At 42.6% G+C, this 20211-nt stretch overlaps 1 protein-coding gene and 1 non-coding gene across 2 annotated transcripts in view; one reads left to right on the top strand and one right to left on the bottom strand.

Moving 5' to 3' along the window:
- The first annotated feature begins 56 nt into the window (after positions 1-56).
- trnar-acg (transfer RNA arginine (anticodon ACG)) lies at positions 57-129 on the top strand. Its single transcript has one exon. It is a non-coding gene; the product is annotated as a tRNA-Arg (tRNA).
- A 1389-nt stretch (positions 130-1518) lies between these two features.
- Positions 1519-20211, bottom strand: part of LOC129857349 (LIM domain-containing protein 1) — a 38650-nt gene continuing 19957 nt past the window's right edge. The window contains exons 3-8 of the mRNA XM_055925503.1: positions 12071-12138; positions 11373-11435; positions 10457-10587; positions 7915-7966; positions 3925-3993; positions 1519-2955 (exon numbers count right to left, since the gene is read on the bottom strand). Of these exons, the coding sequence (XP_055781478.1) occupies positions 2812-2955; positions 3925-3993; positions 7915-7966; positions 10457-10587; positions 11373-11435; positions 12071-12138 (527 nt within the window). The 3' untranslated portion in view covers positions 1519-2811. The remainder of the gene's footprint in view (positions 2956-3924; positions 3994-7914; positions 7967-10456; positions 10588-11372; positions 11436-12070; positions 12139-20211) is intronic.

The raw sequence follows: 20211 nt of genomic DNA on the forward strand, positions 1-20211 counted from the left end.
CCTCACATCAGATCATGAAAACTTTATAATCCAACAATCCCTATGCCGTTTTCAGCGGGCTAGTGGCGCAATGGATAACGCGTCTGACTACGGATCAGAAGATTCTAGGTTCGACTCCTGGCTAGCTCGGTTCAGTTTTTTCTCCAGATCTTCTGTTATTTTTCTCCGAAGATGAACCTATAGGTTGTTTGTTGTCATGACTAAGTAATACATTATTCTTTGTTTCGATGGTATCATGACTTGTTTGATTGAGTTCGACTCTTGGCTGACTCTGATCTTCCGATTCAGAACTTTTCCTCGCCTAGGGGCTACTGCATATTTGATTCTGCCCTGCCGCGAATTTGTTGAAAAAACATCGCTGTCTGGTTTAACGTTACTGCTCATATTAGAATTGATCAAACTTTTGTATCCTATATGTTTTTGTGTGTCCTAATAGCCTCAAAGGGACAGTCAGCAGTTGATATATCCATACATTAATGCTCTGTATACGTTAAACCAGACAGCGATGTTTTTTTATTAACATTTACTTTGTTTTTGAAAAGATTGAGTAAAACAAACTTATATGTTTGGTTCTGATGGGGTACGACAGTTGTATAAATTGATTGATTCCCATTGATTCTTGAAGAATATAAATTATATTCATGTTGTATTAGTATTACATTTCTATTGTTAAATGAACCCTGTATGTTCTGTTCCCAACACTGATACTGGGCTAATATTCCTACTGTCCTCTGTCACACACCACTCATAGAATATACTTTCTATTAGATTATTAACCCAAAAATGGCAGTTATGTCTGGGTCAACAATGTATAAAGTTATCTATTTACTTAGGTGGTAATTGTGTACAGGGATTTTGGAAACATTGTTGACCCAGACATAACTGCCATTTTTGGGTCTGACCTAGTGACGGGGCGGCAGCGTAGCCTAGTGGTTAGAGCGTTGGACTAGTAACCGGAAGGTTGCAAGTTCAAATCCCCGAGCTGACAAGGTACAAATCTGTCGTTCTGCCCCTGAACAGGCAGTTAACCCACTGTTCCTAGGCCGTCATTGAAAATAAGAATTTGTTCTTAACTGACTTGCCTAGTTAAATAAAGGTAAAATAAAAAAAATAAAAAATAAATTATATTCTTCAAGAATCAATGGGAATCAATCAATTTATACAACTGTCATACCCCATCAGAACCAAACATATAAGTTCGTTTTACTCAATCTTTTCAAAAACAAAGTAAATGTTAATAAAAACTGTGTAACCTCAAAACATGGATAAAAACAAATTCTGCATCCATAGCTATGTCTATGAATATGAGAGGGATTACATTTCTCCAGCCCAATCCCTCCATTTTTTACTGAAACAGTGGTGGGGAGTCACTTTGTTTTCGTTGCAACTGCTGATTGGCCCTTTAAGGCTGCATTTATTTGGAATATCCTAAATACCTGTGTAAAGATATACCTACCACAGGTGCGCAAAAGCTTTTGTTGTATACAGGCTACTTGTTCATGAAGAAGAGGCAGACAATTTGACAATCTAATACAATGCATTTATTTTTGTTAAATATTTGATATGGACATCTCTCAAATCATTTTTAAATACAGTAAACTACTGGAATACTTCACATACGTCATATACTTTGAACAAATGGGATCTTTTTTAAACAAGGATAAATATAATAAATCATGAAATATGATAGACTAAGCCTACTGAAACTTAATCATTTAGAGTCACTTTTTTATCACTACAAACCAAAATGGGTTATCAGGGGTTGTTCATAGATATTGATTTCGGGGTTTTATTGGAATAGAATAAACCTAGTTATCTATTTACTTAGGTGGTAATTGTGTACAGGGATTTTGGAAACATTGTTGACCCAGACATAACTGCCATTTTTGGGTTAATAATCTAATAGAAAGTATATTCTATGAGTGGTGTGTGACAGAGGACAGTAGGAATATTAGCCCAGTATCAGTGTTGGGAACAGAACATCCAGGGTTCATTTAACAATAGAAATGTAATACTAATACAACATGATTCCCACTGACATGGAATAATAAAGGACCATGTGCAGTATGTGTATTAAATTGCTAACTTAGACTTTCTAGACACTGCCTGCATATTAGCTAAAATGAGTAATGAAAGTATTTCTAGTAAAAAATGTAATGGAAACACACCTTCATAACCCACACACAGAGACATACAACAAAACTGGGCAATTGCTCTATTAAGCTATGCAAAATATTTCTACTGTATCAGTATCTACAAATACATTGATTCAAACTGAGCAACTGAAATTGGTGGCGCACAAAGGGGAAAATGAAGATCAGGATATTTACACAAGCACATGAAATGCATATTTATTTACACACAATGCACCTAATTGAAACTATAAATTGTATTGTTATAATTCCATGCTTAATTGTTTTGGTATCAGTCATTAAAATACAACTGTGCTTTGGAATTGGTATTTAAATATATATATTTTTAAAATAAAACGTTTGTTATTTCCAGAGTATTAACATTCGTGTCAGATGAAAGTTCAACACTTTACAACTAATAAACAATGTCTTCAATAGAGAAATAGATTTTTCCATAAAAAATAATAACAGGTCTATCTCATTTACAAGCACACTCCCGCACATGCACACACGCAATCAATCAATCAATCAACCAATCGCACAATTAACCCTAACAGAGAAGGCACGCATTATCATTCAAACCATTATAGACAGCTTTTTTTTGACAGATTGGTTGTGGTTGGTTATTGGCAGTTAGTTCAGTGGGCCACCTGGTGGCACCATGCACTAGATCCTAAAACTAGAACTGGTGCTGGTAGGAGGCAGCGGTGGGCGAGGCGCAACCCGGCTCGATGTGCTTCAGGTGGCAGGCGTGGCAGAGGAGGTGGCCGTCCAGCGGGTAGCAGCGGTGCACCTCCTCGTCGTTCAGCTCCATTTGACAGTCCTACAGACCAACACAGAGGGATGAGGTAGATAAAAGGGAAAAGCCTATAAAATAAATCTAATAACACTTGAACATTACCCCAAAAGGTGATTGTGATTCCATCTACATCTATCTGTTTCTATGGGATCTGAACTGCAAAATTTGCATTCAAAATGCTGGTTTAAAATACATATTTGTCTATATTCCAGAGGTATAGCTATCTACGCCAGCAAGGTGAATTGTGGGCCATTCTCTCCTCCAATGTAAACATCTTTGAGTGGAACAAAACCTTGTCAAAGGCAAAAGAACATGAAGGGATTCTTAAATCCCCTTGAATTGCCCAGCAGGCTTGGCAGACTAAACACTGTATGAGAAGGGCAGTGGGTGTCCTCTTTCCACTCCTATTAATTGTTTAACTGGCTTCCACAGTGGAGCTATTCAGAGAGAGAGATCCTCAAAAGCTCTCGTCTCCACTCGGCTTACTGTTGTTTGTTTTCAAGTGCTCTACGAACTCCATAAGTCAATCAAATGCTGTTGAGGCGGGAGTCAGTAAAAGAGGCACTTGAGGAGAATCATCAGACAGTGTTGACGAGCGAAGCAAATTAACATGTGCTTGAGCTCCTCTTTCTAGCTCGCAATTAGTACCAAGACTGTAATTAAGCACTGGGACCACCTTGTCTATGATCTGTGTGCAGTAAATAGCTTTCCAGCATCTCTCTAACGTTTATTTTAAAAGACTAAATGATGACTGAAATATAGAGTTCTTAATATGATGAGAAGGCTGACATATGGTATAGGATCTACCCCCTGGTATTTAAGCACATTCATGTGGCGATCTAATGAGGCATTTTCTTGTGGATATACTTACTAAGATGACAGCTTTAACAGTTAGTCTTGTCACCAACAACACAGAACATCCAGTCTCTACAAGGATATAGGGAAAACAACAAGGAAATAGAAGAGGGAATTTGTATCTTAATGTTTACCCACTTCACAGTGATAGCACTCCACGTGGTAGTCTTTATCCATGGATACCACTCGGATGGTTTCATCAGAGCCCTGTGGAGACAAACAGACAGCCTTTTCAGTGTCCACTGAACTAGAGTAGCTATCAGTATAGGCTAGATCGGTTCATTTAAAACAGTTAAACATGGCATGCATGGCCCAGACAACTCTCCATTTCTTCCTGCGGCCAATGTCAGGTGTGGGAGAAACATGTGACAGGGGGCTCTGTTCAGTGGACTTTTAAAATGATATATAAAAAATGTAGATATTTAGCAGCCTCTCTTATCCAGAGCGATTTACAGTTAGTGCATCTTAAGATAGTTGAGACCATAGAGATCCTATTAAATGATTCTATGGCTGAGACAACCACTTATCACAGTCATAGTATGTACATTTTTCATCAGTAGTTATCAGCAAAGTTGTTTTGTTTGTTGGTTTATGGACAAAACCGTAAGTAGATGTTGGCAGTAACAGAGTGCATTCAATTCAGAGCACTTTTCATCTTCTGCAGGTGCAGGTGACAGTGGGAAATGCATCAGCCAATCAGAGTCCTGTAACCAAAGACATCCTATTCAAATGGGATTCTATAGGTCGTTATCAATAAAACGTTACAATAAGGAGCCGAACGTTCGATTTGCCTGCTGGGGGGCAAGGAGCCCCCAGCTCCACTAAAACCATTGACAACTACATGCTGTTTTTAAGGGTGTAATGGTTTTCTTCTGTGGACGAAGGAGAGGACCAAAGCACAGCGTAGCCAATGTTCATCATGTTTAATAAAGACCATCAACGTGAACACTACAAAATACAAAAACAACAAAACGTGAAAAAAACAAAACTGTCCTATCTGGTGCATAGACACAAAGACAGAAAACAACCACCCACAAACCCCACACAAAACAGACTACCTAAATATGGTTCCCAATCAGAGACAATGACTAACACCTGCCTCTGATTGAGAACCATATCAGGCCAAACATAGAAACGGAAAACTAGACACACAACATAGAATGCCCACTCAGCTCACGTCCTGACCAACACTAAAACAAAGAAAACACAAAAGAACTATGGTCAGAACTTGACAAAGGGGTTGTTAAATGTAATACATATTTGGTTTTAATACCATCACCTTGAAGAGTATAGTCAGAACTACACAGTTCAGAATACTCCACATTTAGCTCTACCATCAGAGTTATACAGCAAGTAACTGCATGCTTTCATGATCAGTAAACATCAATTGATCATGTATTTTCAGATTCGTGAGGGTAGCCGATCCATTTGGCATGTAGCTAGCTGTTGAAAAGGGTTAATGTTAGCTAACTTCACTAGGTAGGCCTACGTTGGTTGGAGAAAAAAGTGCATAAGGTCTACTTACCACTATGTTTAGCCAACTGTACAAAGCTTCTACCGGTAGCTTGCAATGTAAACATTATCAGCTAACAATAGGCTTACATTGGCAAATGCGTCCTTCTGCTGCTTGACAAGCAGAGCCCACAAAGGATGGGAAATTAACCTAAACCTCTCATTCTTGTAAGGTATAATTCACTTCTATTTTAGATCACTCAAATATCCAATTAATGGTGTGTGACGTTTTATTGATAACAACCTATATGTAATTCTATGCCTCTAATAGCATGTATTATGATGTCACAACACCAAAATGATGGAATCCATCAGTGACATAATCATAACAATGACAGAAGTCAATACTCAAATGGTAGATTGACCACCACTAACTTGAGATATCCACCTTCAGAGAGGACTGTTGAGATCCTTAGATAGCCAACAGTACATTTGTTTTTACATGCTGAGCATACATTGATAAAAATATCCCTTTGCGTTATAGGCCTCTGTCCATTGCTTTTTCATTTAGCCTGATTCTTTTTCAGCTATAGTTAGCCATGATTGCTAACAGGTACAGTAAGCTAATTACTGCTGATATATCAACCAGCAGGCAAGCTAATTTGGCTTTGTCCTGACATCCATATGTGTCCTTTTACTTCCAACCTTTACAAACAAACAACATTTGAAATAGGCCTACAAACAGGCCAAAATTGGCAAGATGGTAGTTGTGTAGAAACGTGTCCCTTGGCCAACACCAGAATTCTGAACAGTACTGTGAACCTTCACCTGAGAAAACAGCCAGGTGTCAAAGAAATCCATATGCGTCTTTGACACCTGGCTGTTTTCTCAGGTGAAGGTTTACAGTACTGTCCAGAATTCTGGTGTTGGCCAAAGGACACGTTTCTACACAACATATGGCTAACCAACAGTCAGTTTCTGACAGACAGTCTGGGTTCAGCCTGCTACAGCTTCAGAGGGCAGGTACTACAGCTGGAAGGTTCCATATATATCAGACTTTCACCAATTATTACCATCATCACACAGGCTATTCATCATGGACATGTGGTTATATTCCATTGTTATGTGATAATAAAGTAACACTCAGCAGGAGGGTACATGGAAGATTTTCAGCTATCTATCAACTCATTTAAAACCAGTTATACACATTAAATTAAAGCTATTCTAAACTCCCCCCCTTGTACTGCACTGTGGTCCCTTCTACAAACCACCTGCTAGCAGGCATGAATTTATCTGGCCTTTTCCATGACAACGTACGTGCACGTCAAACACAAACTGCACCCCTGCTCTGAATTCTACCCTTATAGCCTCAGTGAGGGGCAACATTCCTGTCGAGTCAACTCTAATTTTGGACATTTTTTTAAGAGGGAGGGATAATGTTTAGGGCAACAGTCATGCACTGAGTGAGGCGTGGGCTGCAGTGCCTGCATCTGAATCACACACTAAAATAGGCAAACAACACCCCTCCCAAAACCACCCCACGTAGGCCTACACACAGAGGTGTCCAATAGAAGCCCAGCCCTGAATCTACACCTCAGTGGATGGTGTCCTAGTAGGGCCTCTGGTTTAAATAGCGCTCTTTCAGATACTTTGATAGTTTGATTGAGCCTGAATGGAGTGCCAGATCGTCTGGGTTTGCTCTTTTGGGACTATTCAATTGGTTCCATTGCGCCAGCTCAATCAAGCACTAAATAAATGAATAAAATGTTGGGGTGTCTGCTGACCTGCGTGTAACTTTGGCAGCCATTACAACAAGAGATGTTCCCAGGTCTGTTATCAGTTTGGTTTATTGTTACAGCCCAGACCTTAGACTGAGTAAATAGCTGTGAAAATGTACGTCTTCCTGAATCCTGACTGCAGCTTACTTGGCTCAGGAGAGAGCGAGACTTCAGAGACGAGTTCCAAATGTTTAAAGATGGAAAGCTGATCATCATGCCTGAGATCCCTTTCAAGTCCCTATACATACAAACAGTTGCTTAAAGGGATACCTGCTCATATGAAACATGTTAAAACACAGCACACCCCATTCCTCCTCCTCCTTCTCTTGCACTAGAGCCTGACCTAGGATAGTAGCATACTTGATCGTTTGCTACTGCCTCAGTAGGATTCTTGATCGTTTCCTACTGCCTCAGTCGGATACTTGATCGTTTTCTACTGCCTCAGTAGGAATCTTTATGTTTGCTACTGCCTCAGTAGGACACTTAATCATTTGCTATGCCAGAGGAACTCTCTCCTCACATCTGGCTCCTGTCTCAGGTTCAACACTGGGGTTGGTTATCAATCTTTACCCTGAGGGAATCAGGTCAGGGGTTGCAATGTGACTGTCTATATCGACATGGGATGGGAGTGGAAGTGTTTGCATCGTAAACCATAATATATGCCTGAACATTTTGATTATCATTCATCATTACTACGGACAGGAGTTCTTCCTGTTGAAATCACTTTGCAGGCAGGAACCATTCCAGGCCCTGTTAATTATACTATTAGTCAACCGATCAATTAGGTATTTTGTCATACATGACATGCAGATGATCAGAAAAACACCTATTTTATGGTTGTATATAATGTAAGTCCTTAGGATATTACTTGAAGATGTTGTGTTCAAAGAGAGCTTACCTCTGAAGGCAGAATGGGCTGGTTACATGCTGCACATTTGGGGGCCAAGACCCTGAGAAAACGAGAGAACAACGAAGATAAATCAATTGATAGAAATAATAACAGTTTCAGACTGAAAATATACGTCGGTTTATACTGGTTCCCTACAGAAAGACCACCAGGCTTGATATAGATACAGCACTTGTATCCGTTACTCTTTTTTCAGGTTAATACTTCTAACACTTTCAATAGTCCCCCCTTTGCCCATTCTCTCCTCCTTTGCCCCTTCTCTCATTCTTTCCCCCTCTCTCCCCTTCAGTGTGTGTGTGCATGAGAGCATTGAGACTGCTAAGGAGAGGTGGTGAGTCTCCAGTTCTGCAGATGTGCTGGCTCAGCCTCACACGTGATACAACCAATCCAGAAAAATACATGAATTCTTTCCCCACACACACAGACACACACACCGTGTGCAGCTGGCTGGCACCTGAATGTCTGAGTCTGTAAAACAAAAGCTGTCTCAGTGCAGTGTCCATGACTAGGTCTGATTGAGAAACCACACACATTTCTTGTCCTAGATATATGCATAATAGGGTATCCGTATTAAATTCCTGTTTTTCCTGCACTCTGTGCAGTATTTATAAGAGTATTATTGTGTTAATAGCCCAGTGTAACACCACTGACTTTGAATTGCGTTAAAGGGATAGTTCAGCCAAATTACAAAATTACACATAGTTTCCTTATCCTGTAAGCAGTCTATGGACAAGGTATAACAGCAATCCATGCTTTGGTTTAGTTTCTTTGGCACAGTTTCCACATGCTAACGTTTTAGCATTTGTGGCACAAATCCCATTCAAGTCATGGGACCAATATTAGCATTTTTTTCATATCATGTTCAAAGCATCTATAAGTGACTTTGTTGAGGATGCTGGTTCGAATCCCCAAGCTGACTAGGTGAAAATCTGGTGATGTGACCTTGAGCAAGGCACTTAAACCAAATTTCACTTGTAAGTCGCTAAAATGTAAATGTTAAGCTTCACAATATTTTTTTTATTTTATTTTACATTTTTATTTGACCTTTATTTAACTGGGCAGGTCAGTTAAGAACAAATTCTTATTCACAATGACGGCCTACCCCGGCCAAATCCGGACGACGCTGAGCCAATTGTGCGCCGCCTTATGGGACTCCCAATCACAGCCGGTTGTGATCAGCCTGGAATCGAACCAGGATCTGTAGTGATGCCTCTAGCACTGAGATGCAGTGCCTTAGACCGCTGTGCCACTCGGGAGCCAAATTATGATTTGGACATGATGCACGAAAAATGCTAATATCGGTTTCATGACTTCAATGGGATTGGCGCAACGAATGCTAAAATGTTAGCATGTGGAAGCAGTGACAGGGAAACTAAACCAAAACATTTTTATTCAACCTTTATTGAACTAGGCAAGTCCGTTAAGAACAAATTCTTATTTACAATGAAGGCCTACCAAAAGGCAAAAGGCCTCCTGTGGGGACGGGGGCTTGACACACATCACAACAAGAGAGACAACACAAAACTACATAAAGAGAGACCTAAGACAACAACATAGCAAGGAAGCAACACATGACAACACAGCATGGTAGCAACACAACATAACAACAACATGGTAGCAACACAACATGGTAGCAGCATAAAACATGGTACATACATTATTGGGCACAGACAACAGCACAAAGGGCAAGAAGGTAGAGACAACAATACATCACGCAAAGCAGCCACAACTGTCAGTAAGAGTGTCCATGATTGAGTCTTTGAATGACGAGATTGAGATAAAACTGTCAAGTTTGAGTATTTGTTGCAGCTCGTTCCAGTCGCTAGCTGCAGCTAACTGAAAAGAGGAGCGACCCAGGGATGTGTCTGCTTTGGGGACCTTGGTAACAGAATGTGACTGGCAGAACAGGTGTTGTATGTGGAGGATGAGGGCAGCAGTAGATATCTCAGATAGGGGGGAGTGAGGCCTAAGAGGGTTTGAGCATTGATTGATGTCATACCTTGTCCATAGACTGCCTATAGGTTAAGGAAACCAATGTGTCATTTTGTAATTTGGGGGAACTATCCCTTTAATCAAAGCAACAGTATGCTAGTGAATGAATGTTAGTGACGATTAATCATGAATAGGCGGGAAAAGACATCTGGGCTTCAGTACAGTGAGATCTGATTGCTCTAGCATAAGGCCCATGGCTCTTACTTTCTCCATGGTTCTGTCAGTATAGTGGGCTGTTGCCCTGGTCTGGCCTGGCCGGCTGCTGTGGATTCCATTGTGACCAGATTCCTGATTCAGTGTGTTTGTTGTGCTTTGCTGAGGTGACCCCATGCTGCTACTCCCTTTGCTCTTCCACAGGAGACTCATCCCTTCCTACCTAACATCTCTCTCCCCCTTCCTCTCCACGTGGCAAAAACCTGATCCTGCTATGTCCAAATGGAACTGCCGCTGACTTCTGTTATAGAAACATGACTTCTGGCCGTATTGTTAGCGCCAGTTAAACGAATATGTTTATGTTTTGCAGTGTTCATAACGGTTGTACCTGTGGTAGTCTTTGACACAGTAAATCTTGTTCTCTGTGTCCACAGTGAAGGGCACTCCGTCCAGACTGTCGTTACAGATGACACAACGGAAACAGCCAGGGTGGTAGGACTTCCCAAGGGCCTGCAGGATCTATAGAGGTGGAGGGGGAGAGATAGAAAGAGAGAGGGGAGCGAGAGAGAAAGAGAAAGGGAGAGAGAAAGAGAGAGGGTGGATGGAGAGACAGAAAGAGAGAAGGGGAGAGGGAGAGGGAGAGAGAGAGGGGTGGAGAGGGAGAGAGAGAGAGAGAGAAGGGGTGAAGAGAGCGAGAGAAGGAGAGTGAAAGAGAGAGAATTTCAATGCTTTATCATATCTAACAAGTAGTGGATCGCTGATCACTCATCCACAGAGTATAGAGTTGACTGTCTTACAGTGAGTTAGTAGCTGAGGGAAGCAGTGTGTTGGAGAGAGAGACAGTGATAATAGGAAAACAGATCTGTCCCCCCCTGCTACAGCTCTGTATGGTTAACATGTGTAAAGCCATGTCATGGTAAATCCTTCATGTGTTACTACACCTGCTGATGACTACTGAACTTGGGTTTTATATTCTCTCTATGTGTCCTGGTTTTACCCTAGTGTGTGTGTGTGTGTGTGTGTGTGTGTGTGTGTGTGTGTGTGTGTGTGTGTGTGTGTGTGTGTGTGTGTGTGTGTGTGTGTGTGTGTGTGTGTGTGTGTGTGTGTGTGTGTGTGTGTGTGTGTTCTGAAACCACCACTTCCTCCTAAGCTTTCTCCAGATGTGCCCACAGGAAGTTCTCTGAGGGAGGAGTGACTCCATGTTTCTGCTGCTCAACACACTGCTGGAGGGCACACACTCACTCACTCACTCACTCACACTCACTCACACTCACTTACACTCACTTACACTCACTTACACTCACCATATCCATGATCAGATGTCCGCATGCGTTACACTTGTCTGCAGACTGCTGGAATCCAGAATACTGGAACAGACAGAGGAGAGGGGAGGACAGTGAGGTTACATCATCTCATAAGAAACTGCTGGCATCTTAGACTGACTCTTAGTCTTCTTCTCATATAAGCCCAGTCCACCTCATATGATACATGGGGGAATTCTCCCACATCAACTTAATGTTTAATTAGGGATAAATACAACCATGTCCAGAAATAGTCCTCTAACACCAGAGAAGATAAGTTAGACTCATTAGCAGCACAGAGACAGTAGGACAACTGATTTAATCGACTAGTAACGGACAAACTGTAATGTAATGGAGCGTGTTGTTGTGACAGGGCAGCTGAGGTAAACATGGGTCCTCCTGCTCGTTCTTCTTTATACAAGGTATCACTGTGCACTGTACTAGCTCCAGTTACCCGACCCCCTCCCTAATGCCCCTACAGGAGTAAACTGATCCAGAATCTCTTAGAAACTTGAACTTGGGCCACGAGGTGAAGAAATCAAATTTAAACTATAATCTGGAGTCCAGAGGTCACGGTCCCATATAGTCATGGTAGCACACAGTGGAAGACACGTCTGCTGTCAGAATTATAGATAATACTCTATTCACATACTGCTAAACTATGCAGGGTTCTAGATACAGTATCCAGATGGACTACTTACCAGAAAGTCCTCTTCACAGAACACCTTCCCACCGACGTAGTAAAATGCTTTCCCCCGTAGCCTTCTGCCTGGGACGAAGAACAGAGATGGGCTTTTAGAATATAAACTTAACTGAAACAACACTCAACAGTTTGGGCTGGGCCCAACCATGAGACAAAACTGTCTGACCATGATTAGACCAAACATTACTTTTACCAAATTGTAGCAGATCACACAGGCGACTAGAGGTCGGCCGATTATGATTTTTCAACGCCGATACCGATTATTGGAGGACCAAAAAAGCCGATGCCGATTAATCGGCCGATTTTTAAAAATGTATTTGTAATAATGACAATTACAACAATACTGAATTAACACTTATTTTACCTTAATATAATACATCAATAAAAATCAATTTAGCCTCAAATAAATAATGAAACATGTTCAATTTGGTTTAAATAATGCAAAAACAAAGGGTTGGAGAAGTAAAAGTGCAATATGTGCCATGTAAAAAAGCTAACATTTGAGTTCCTTGCTCAGAACATGAGAACATATGAAAGCTGGTGGTTCCTTTTAACATGAGTCTTCAATATTCCAAGGTAAGAGGTTTTAGGTTGTAATTAATATAGTATTTATAGGACTATTTCTCTCTATACCATTTGTATTTCATATACCTTTGACTATTGGATGTTCTTATACTATAGTATTGCCAGTGTAACAGTATAGCTTCCGTCCCTCTCCTCGCCCCTACCTGGGCTCGAACCAGGAACACATCGACAACAGCCACCCTCGAAGCAGCGTTACTCATGCAGAGCAAGGGGAACAACCACTCCAAGTCGCAGAGCGAGTGACGTTTGAAACGCTATTAGCGCGCACCCCGCTAACTAGCTAGCCATTTCACATCGGTTACACCAGCCATTAGGCTGATAGGCTTGAAGTCATAAACAGCGAAGAGCTGCTGGCAAAACGCACGAAAGTGCTGTTTGAATGAATGCTTACGAGCCTGCTGCTGCCCACCATCGCTCAGTCAGACTGCTCTATCAAATCATAGACTTAATTATAACATAATAACACACAGAAATACGAGCCTTTGGTCATTAATATGGTCGAATCCGGAAACTATCATTTCGAAAACAAAACGTTTGTTATTTCAGTGAAATATGGAACCGTTCGGTATTTTATCTAACGGATGGCATCCATAAGTCTAAATATTCTTGTTACATTGCACAACCTTCAATGTTATGTCATATTTACGTAAAATTCTAGCAAATTAGTTCGCAATGAGCCAGGCAGCCCAAACTGTTGCATATACCCTGACTCTGCGTGCAATGAACGCAAGAGAAATGACACAATTTCACCTGGTTAATATTGCCTGCTAACCTGGATTTCTTTTAGCTAAATATGCAGGTTTAAAAATATATACTTCTGTGTATTAATTTTAAGAAAGGCATTGGTGTTTATGGTTAGGTACAGTTGTCCAACGATTGTGCTTTTTTCCCAATGCGCTTTTGTTAAATGAGAGGCAGGTGGAGCGTTGGACTAGTTAACAGTAAGGTTGCAAGATTGGATCCCCCGAGCTGACAAGGTAAAAATCTGTCATTCTGCCCCTGAACAAGGCAGTTAACCCACTGTTCCTAGGCCGTCATTGAAAATAAGAATGTGTTCTTAACTGACTTGCCTAGTTAAATAAAGATGAAATAAAGGTGTAAAAAAAAATATATATATATATAGGCAAAATCAGCGCCCAAAAATACCGATTTCCGATTGTTATGAAAACTTGAAATCGGCCCTAATTAATCGTCCATTCCGATTAATCGGTCGACCTCTACAGGAAACATCTGGGAGTATTCGGAGAGATGTGTGAACTCCATATGAAATCCTAGCCTGGTCTCAGATATATTTGACAGCACAAACTGATCTGGGACCAGGCTAATGAGCCCTATACATCTCCCCTAAATCACACCAGAAGAATGCCCAGAAGCGCTGTGGTAACTTATTTCCGTTCAAAGGCTCCAGAACGTCAGACAGAATCCATTAAGTCTTGCTAATTCCCAGACACCAACTCAAATAAACACTGAGTCTATTACTGTAGCAGCCTCTTGATTTAATCTGCTTCAGAGAGAGACTGGCCTGGTTGGGCAGCTTTCTGCTACACTGGGAACTACTGGGAACACACCTGGGACCTCGCTGAGACAATCACTAGCACATGAGGAGAAAATGGTGTGATTGAATACAATGACTAAACAGAGCGTAACTGATTAAAACAGAGTTCTCTAATGGTTTGCTTCACGTGGCAAAGAGAAAGAGAAAGAGAGAGAGAGACCCAGGCCTCAGGCCCAGAGGCAGCGCTAGCTCTTCTTCTTTCCCTCTTCTTTCCTGCTTTCTGTCTGTTCTCTCCAAGATCACTCCACACACCGAGAGCACATCCTGTCTGTCTGAATCCCCCTCTCCTCCTCTCCTTCATAAAACACCCCCTTCTCTTCTCCCCCCCCCCCCCCCCCTCCCTCCATTCTTACAGCCCATCCCACAGGAAGGGGAAACATTCCACACATTTTCAGGGAGGAGGTGAAGGAGGGACGGGGGAGAGAGGGAGGGAGAGAGAGAGGAGGTTTAACACTAGTGAATGGGAGCCTTCTTCATCTCCTGGCTGCCACAGAGCTATTAGCTACACACGTTAGACTAATCAAAAATGGCGGAAGGCGAGTAGAGCGATGGTGCTAAAATAATCACTAAGCGATTAGGAACTAACATGTTTTATTCAGAGGTCTCATTGTCAGAGATGGCTTGCTGAGGAAATGGGGGTCTTAACACAACAGGCCTGGGATGGAGAGAAGAGCAGATCACTTGATTACCAGTGGTGACCTGAACATGGCATTGAGGGGGCAGCAGAGTTCAGACAAACAGCTGGGGCACACTGTAGCGAAACCTTGTGCAATGGAAAACGAACATGTGTGTTCTTATTGGACATTTCAGGTCGTTTTGGCCAATAAGAACACTGAAGTTCAGGTAGTACCTCCCCGTTTCCCCTGAGTTTCAAAACGTTTTCTCCCCTACTGAACATGACCCTAGTGACCCCTAAGACTTTCAACTGATTCCTCCTCTCTGGTACTTTAACTCTAAATCCACGATAAACCCAGAACCCACATTATCCTAAAAACTTGTAATGCCATATGGGACCCTCTCAAGGGTAACAATAATAGACACTAAATCACAGTAGATCTCCTGAAAGCCCACAGCAGCCATCTGAAAGGTTTTGATCCTCTTAAGGACATGGATAGAGCCAAACAATGAGACATCCTGTACTGTACTTCTATCAAGGCTTTGAACCTACGCATGCAGTAGCATTATGAAACTGGCCAAGCTTCCTGACAAAACTCGGAACTAACGGTCTTATCATGTACAACATTTAATTGAATTACATTGAACTGATTTGAATGGAATGTAACATTCCTTTGTAATAAGTGCCATATGACATGCCTATCCTCCTTGTACTTCAGTGGGATAAACTGACAATATCAAGGTCAGAAAGGCAATCGTTACAACAACAAGACAACCATCTCTGCATCAGGAAAAGGTGCAAAACTGTCCCTTGAATAATCATAATTTAATAACCCTATTTTCCCCTTGATTTCCCTTAGGAACGAAGAAAAGAGTGATGGATGGAATGGGGGATGAACACTTCTTCACATTCCTGTCTTTTTAGAGAGAGAGAGAGAGAGAGAGAGAGAGAGAGAGAGAGAGAGAGAGAGAGAGAGAGAGAGAGAGAGAGAGAGAGAGAGAGAGAGAGAGAGAGAGAGAGAGAGAGAGAGAGAGAGAGAGAGAGAGAGAGAGAGAGAGAGAGAGAGAGAGAGAGAGAGAGAGAGAGAGAGAGAGAGAGAGAGAGAGAGAGAGACGATAAGATGAATGAATGTCAGAAGAAGACTGTACTGACTGTCACGTTCTGACCTTTATGTCCTTTGTTTTGTCTTTATTTAGTATGGTCAGGGCGTGAGTTGGGGTGGGCAGTCTATGTGTGTTTTTCTATGTTGGGGTTTTGTGTTCGGCCTGGTATGGTTCTCAATCAGAGGCAGCTGTCTATCGTTGTCCCTGATTGAGAATCATACTTAGGTAGCCTGGGTTTCACTTTTGGTTTGTGGGTGTTTGTTTCCGTGTCAGTGTTTGTCGCCACACGGTACTGTTTCGTTTGATCATCGTTTATTGTTTTAGTTCCTGTGTTCAGTTTTGGATTTATATTAAAGACATGAACACTTACCACGCTGCGCTTTGGTCCGATCCTTCTACCACCATAGACGATTGTTACACTGACAGTAGTGACAGAGTTCCAGAAGAATGATGACTATGTCCACCCTAATATAAATAATAAATGCCTCAGAGACAGAAAACACACTCAGGCCTGGGCTGTTTTCTAGTGAAAACGTTATTTAATACCTCAAGGTTCCTCAAGCAATAAAACCACAGCAGTTTTCAGATCACTAACTGTCACGTTCTGACCATAGTTCTTTTGTATTTTCTTTGTTTTAGTGTAGTCAGGGCGTGAGTTGGGTGGGTAATCTATGTTTTCTATTTCTGTGTTGGTTTTCTGTGTTTGGCCTGATATGGCTCTCAATCAGAGGCAGCTGTCAATCGTTGTCCCTGATTGATCGTTGTCCCGCTCGTGGGAAGTGACAAAGACCAGGACCAGGGCACAAATAATAATATAATAATAAATAATTTTGTTTTATTTAGTCATTTTACATATAAAACCACAGGTTAATGAGAAGGGTGTGCTTGAAAGGATGCACATAACTCATATGCACATATGCAATGTTAGGTTGTATTGGACAGAGTCTCAGTCTTAAATTATTTTACACACACAGTCTGTGCCTGTATTTAGTTTTCATGCTAGTGAGGGACGAGAATCCACTCTCACAGAGGTATGTGGTTGCAAAGGGCATCAGTGTCGTAACAGTGTGATTTGCCAAGGCAAGAAACTCTGAGCGCAGCCCTATTCATAAATCTGGCATTGGCTTCTGATTAAATTACATTTTCTCAGAAGCGCATGTTGCAATTTCGATGAGGCTCTCGTTCAGAAATCGGTAAGTGGACTGGAGGGCAGGGCATGAAAGGGATAACGAATCCAGTTGTTTGTGTTGTCCGTTTCGGGAAAGTACCTGCGTAATTGAGCACCCAGCTATATCACATTTGACATTGTCCGTAAGCTTGAGTTCATTTGCACACAAAAAATCATACAATGATGGAAAGACCTGTGTGTTGTCCTTGTTAATGCAGACAGAAAAGAGCTCCAACTTCTTAATCATAGCCCCCATTTTGTCCTGCACATTGAATATCGTTGTGGAGAGTCCCTGTAATCCTAGATTCAGATCATTCAGGCGAGAAAAAACATCACCTAGATAGGCCAGTCGTGTGAGAAACTCGTCATCATGCAAGCGGTCAGACAAGTGAAAATCATGGTTAGTAAAGAAAACTTTATGCTTGTCTCTCAATTTTAAAAAAACTTGTCAATACTTTGCCTCTTGATAACCAGCGCACTTCTGTATGTTGGTCGCTGCCCATATCATTGCATAATGCAGAAAATACACGAGAGTTCGGGGGCCTTGCTTTAACAAAGTTAACAATTTTCACTATAGTGTCCAAAACGTTTTTCAAGCTGTCAGGCATTCCCTTGGCAGCAAGAGCCTCTCGGTGGATGCTGCAGTGTACCCAAGTGGCGTCAGGAGCAACTGATTGCACACGCGTTACCACTCCACTATGTTTCCCTGTCATGGATTTTTGCGCCATCAGTATAGATACCAACACATCTTGACCACTATAGTCCATTTGATCTCACAAAGATGACCAGTACTTTAAAAACATCCTCTCATGTTGTCCTGGTTTCCAGAAGAGGATGTCTTCCTTAATTGACCCCCCATAAACGTAACTGACATATACCAGGAGCTGTGCCAGGCCTGCCACGTCTGTTGACTCATCCAGCTGTAAAGAATAGAATTCACTGGCTTGCATGCGAAGCAGTAATTATTTCAAAACATCTCCTGCCATGTTACACGCACCCCAGTTTCGGAATACCTGCTCCAGTCCACACACACAATACGCTACTCTCCACTTGATCAAATCATGCCAAATCAAGTTCCATTGGGAAAAGTTGGGAGATGACTGCCTAACTGTGTGTAGTGAGGGCAGATTTAGACTCTACGTTTGTGAGAAAGGGCCTCTTTATTGAGGGAGTCAAAGACAACACTTTTTTTAGATGCAAATATCTCTAGTCGTGCTGGTATTAAAGGTGTTCCATTCTCTCTGGTCCAAAGTTGTATGATGGACATTTGAATGAGAATGATGGTGCAAAATAAAATTCATGGTGGCAAAAATATCTTAGGCGTCATGGCGACCAAAACCACTTCCTGTCCAGTGCGTTTTTTAAACACCTTTATTAAGTCAGTTAAGAACAAATTCTTATTTACAATGACGGCCTAGGAACAGTAGGTTAACTGCCTTATTCAGGGGCAGAACGACAGATTTTTACCTTGTCAGCTCGGGGATTCGACCTTGCAACCTTTCGGTTACTAGTCCAACGCTCTAACCAATAGGCTACCTGCCGCCCCACGGCTTCCCAGCCGTCTAGTCTGCTGATCTGCTCTGAGGCTGAGATATGTAATCCCCCACAATCCTTCACTCTCATTCTCACCTACTCTGGGCTTTAGCATCCTACTGGAGCTTTGCTGCCTCTGCTCACTTTCTGGTTTTGTTGCTGCGTCTAACAGCCCTTTCTCTTGACCAACAGATTATTGTCATAGACTACCTGGAAGCCCACTCTATAGCCCACTTTAGACCTGGAAGTCCTTCTCCTCTTTTACAAACAAGCCCATATCTCCCCTGGGTGAAGGGGAGTTCTAGGGGTTTAAAGGGGATTGAGTGGAGTTTTGGGCTGCTGTGTGCTGGTGCTTTAAAGAGGCATGCTTGTGATCTTTCTAGAAGCTGCTTTAACTGGAACCTTTTGTGAGCGATGCGTCTTCTGTCTTCTGTCCTAGACATGCAGCTTGAACTATCCTCCTGCCTAACAAAGAATGCACCCCTTGCCTCCCCCCTATCTCCCACTACTTCCACCCTGCCCCCCCCCTACCTCCCCACTACCTCCACCCTGCCTCCCCCCTACCTCCCCACTACCTCCACCCTGCCTCCCCCCTACCTCCCCCAACCTCCACCCTGCCTCCCCCCTACCTCCCCCAACCTCCACCCTGCCTCCCCCCTACCTCCACCCTGCCTGTCTCCCAGGCACCTTGAGGAAGGGGGGAGACATTCCCCTTTAAGTATTTTAAGTTCAGAGTCTTAAAGATTCTGTTATGCAACAAAAGAGCCATGAAGGTGGTTGAGGGGTTAAGAGGGAGGGAGAGTCTGCTTAACAAGACCGTTGCTGTGTGTGTGCGTGTGCGTGTGCGTGTGTGTGTGTGTGTGTGTGTGTGTGTGTGTGTGTGTGTGTGTGTGTGTGTGTGTGTGTGTGTGTGTTCCGGCATAGATGGAACTTGACAGTGTGTGGTAGCTAGTTCTGAATGGTCCTGCTGTCCTGCCCCGTGCACCCCTACCTCCCTGGATCCAGCTGGCATAACACCAGTCTGTGTCCTCTCCTCGGACTCCCACCCCGAGGCCCCCTACGCATGCATTCCTCCCCGGCCCGGTCCCTCTCCCTGTGGAGCCGGCCACAGCCTCTGTGCCCTCAGATGGAGAAGGGTATGGGAGGTATGCAGTCAGAGTATCCACCTAACTCCCCCCAGTTTAGACCCCACCAGCCTCCCTAACTTTCTCCCTTCCGTGGCTCTTCTTTTTAGTGCCTCACACAGTCACACTCTCTCTCTCTCATACACACACACGCACGCACATACACACACAAACGGTTGGGAAGATAAAGGACAACACAGGGTGTGTTAATCAGCGATGGTAGAGCATGAGCTTTCAGGTCAGGGGTCAGGAGGCCTCACACTGCCCTCTAATGGGCATGGGCAGAGGTCACAGATCATCTCCACAGGGGGATTTTAATTGGTCGATTCATCTATAGATACCAGAGCAGCAAACATCTAGACAGGATGGCTCTGGAATCCCTCTGAAGTTCTAGTAAGGAGATCACAGTGGAAAGACAGGGCCAAGCTCATTTATGGGAGAAGCTAAGGTCAGGG

This window comes from Salvelinus fontinalis, chromosome 6 (genome assembly GCF_029448725.1).
Source record: "Salvelinus fontinalis isolate EN_2023a chromosome 6, ASM2944872v1, whole genome shotgun sequence".
Classification (NCBI taxonomy): Eukaryota; Metazoa; Chordata; class Actinopteri; order Salmoniformes; family Salmonidae; genus Salvelinus; species Salvelinus fontinalis.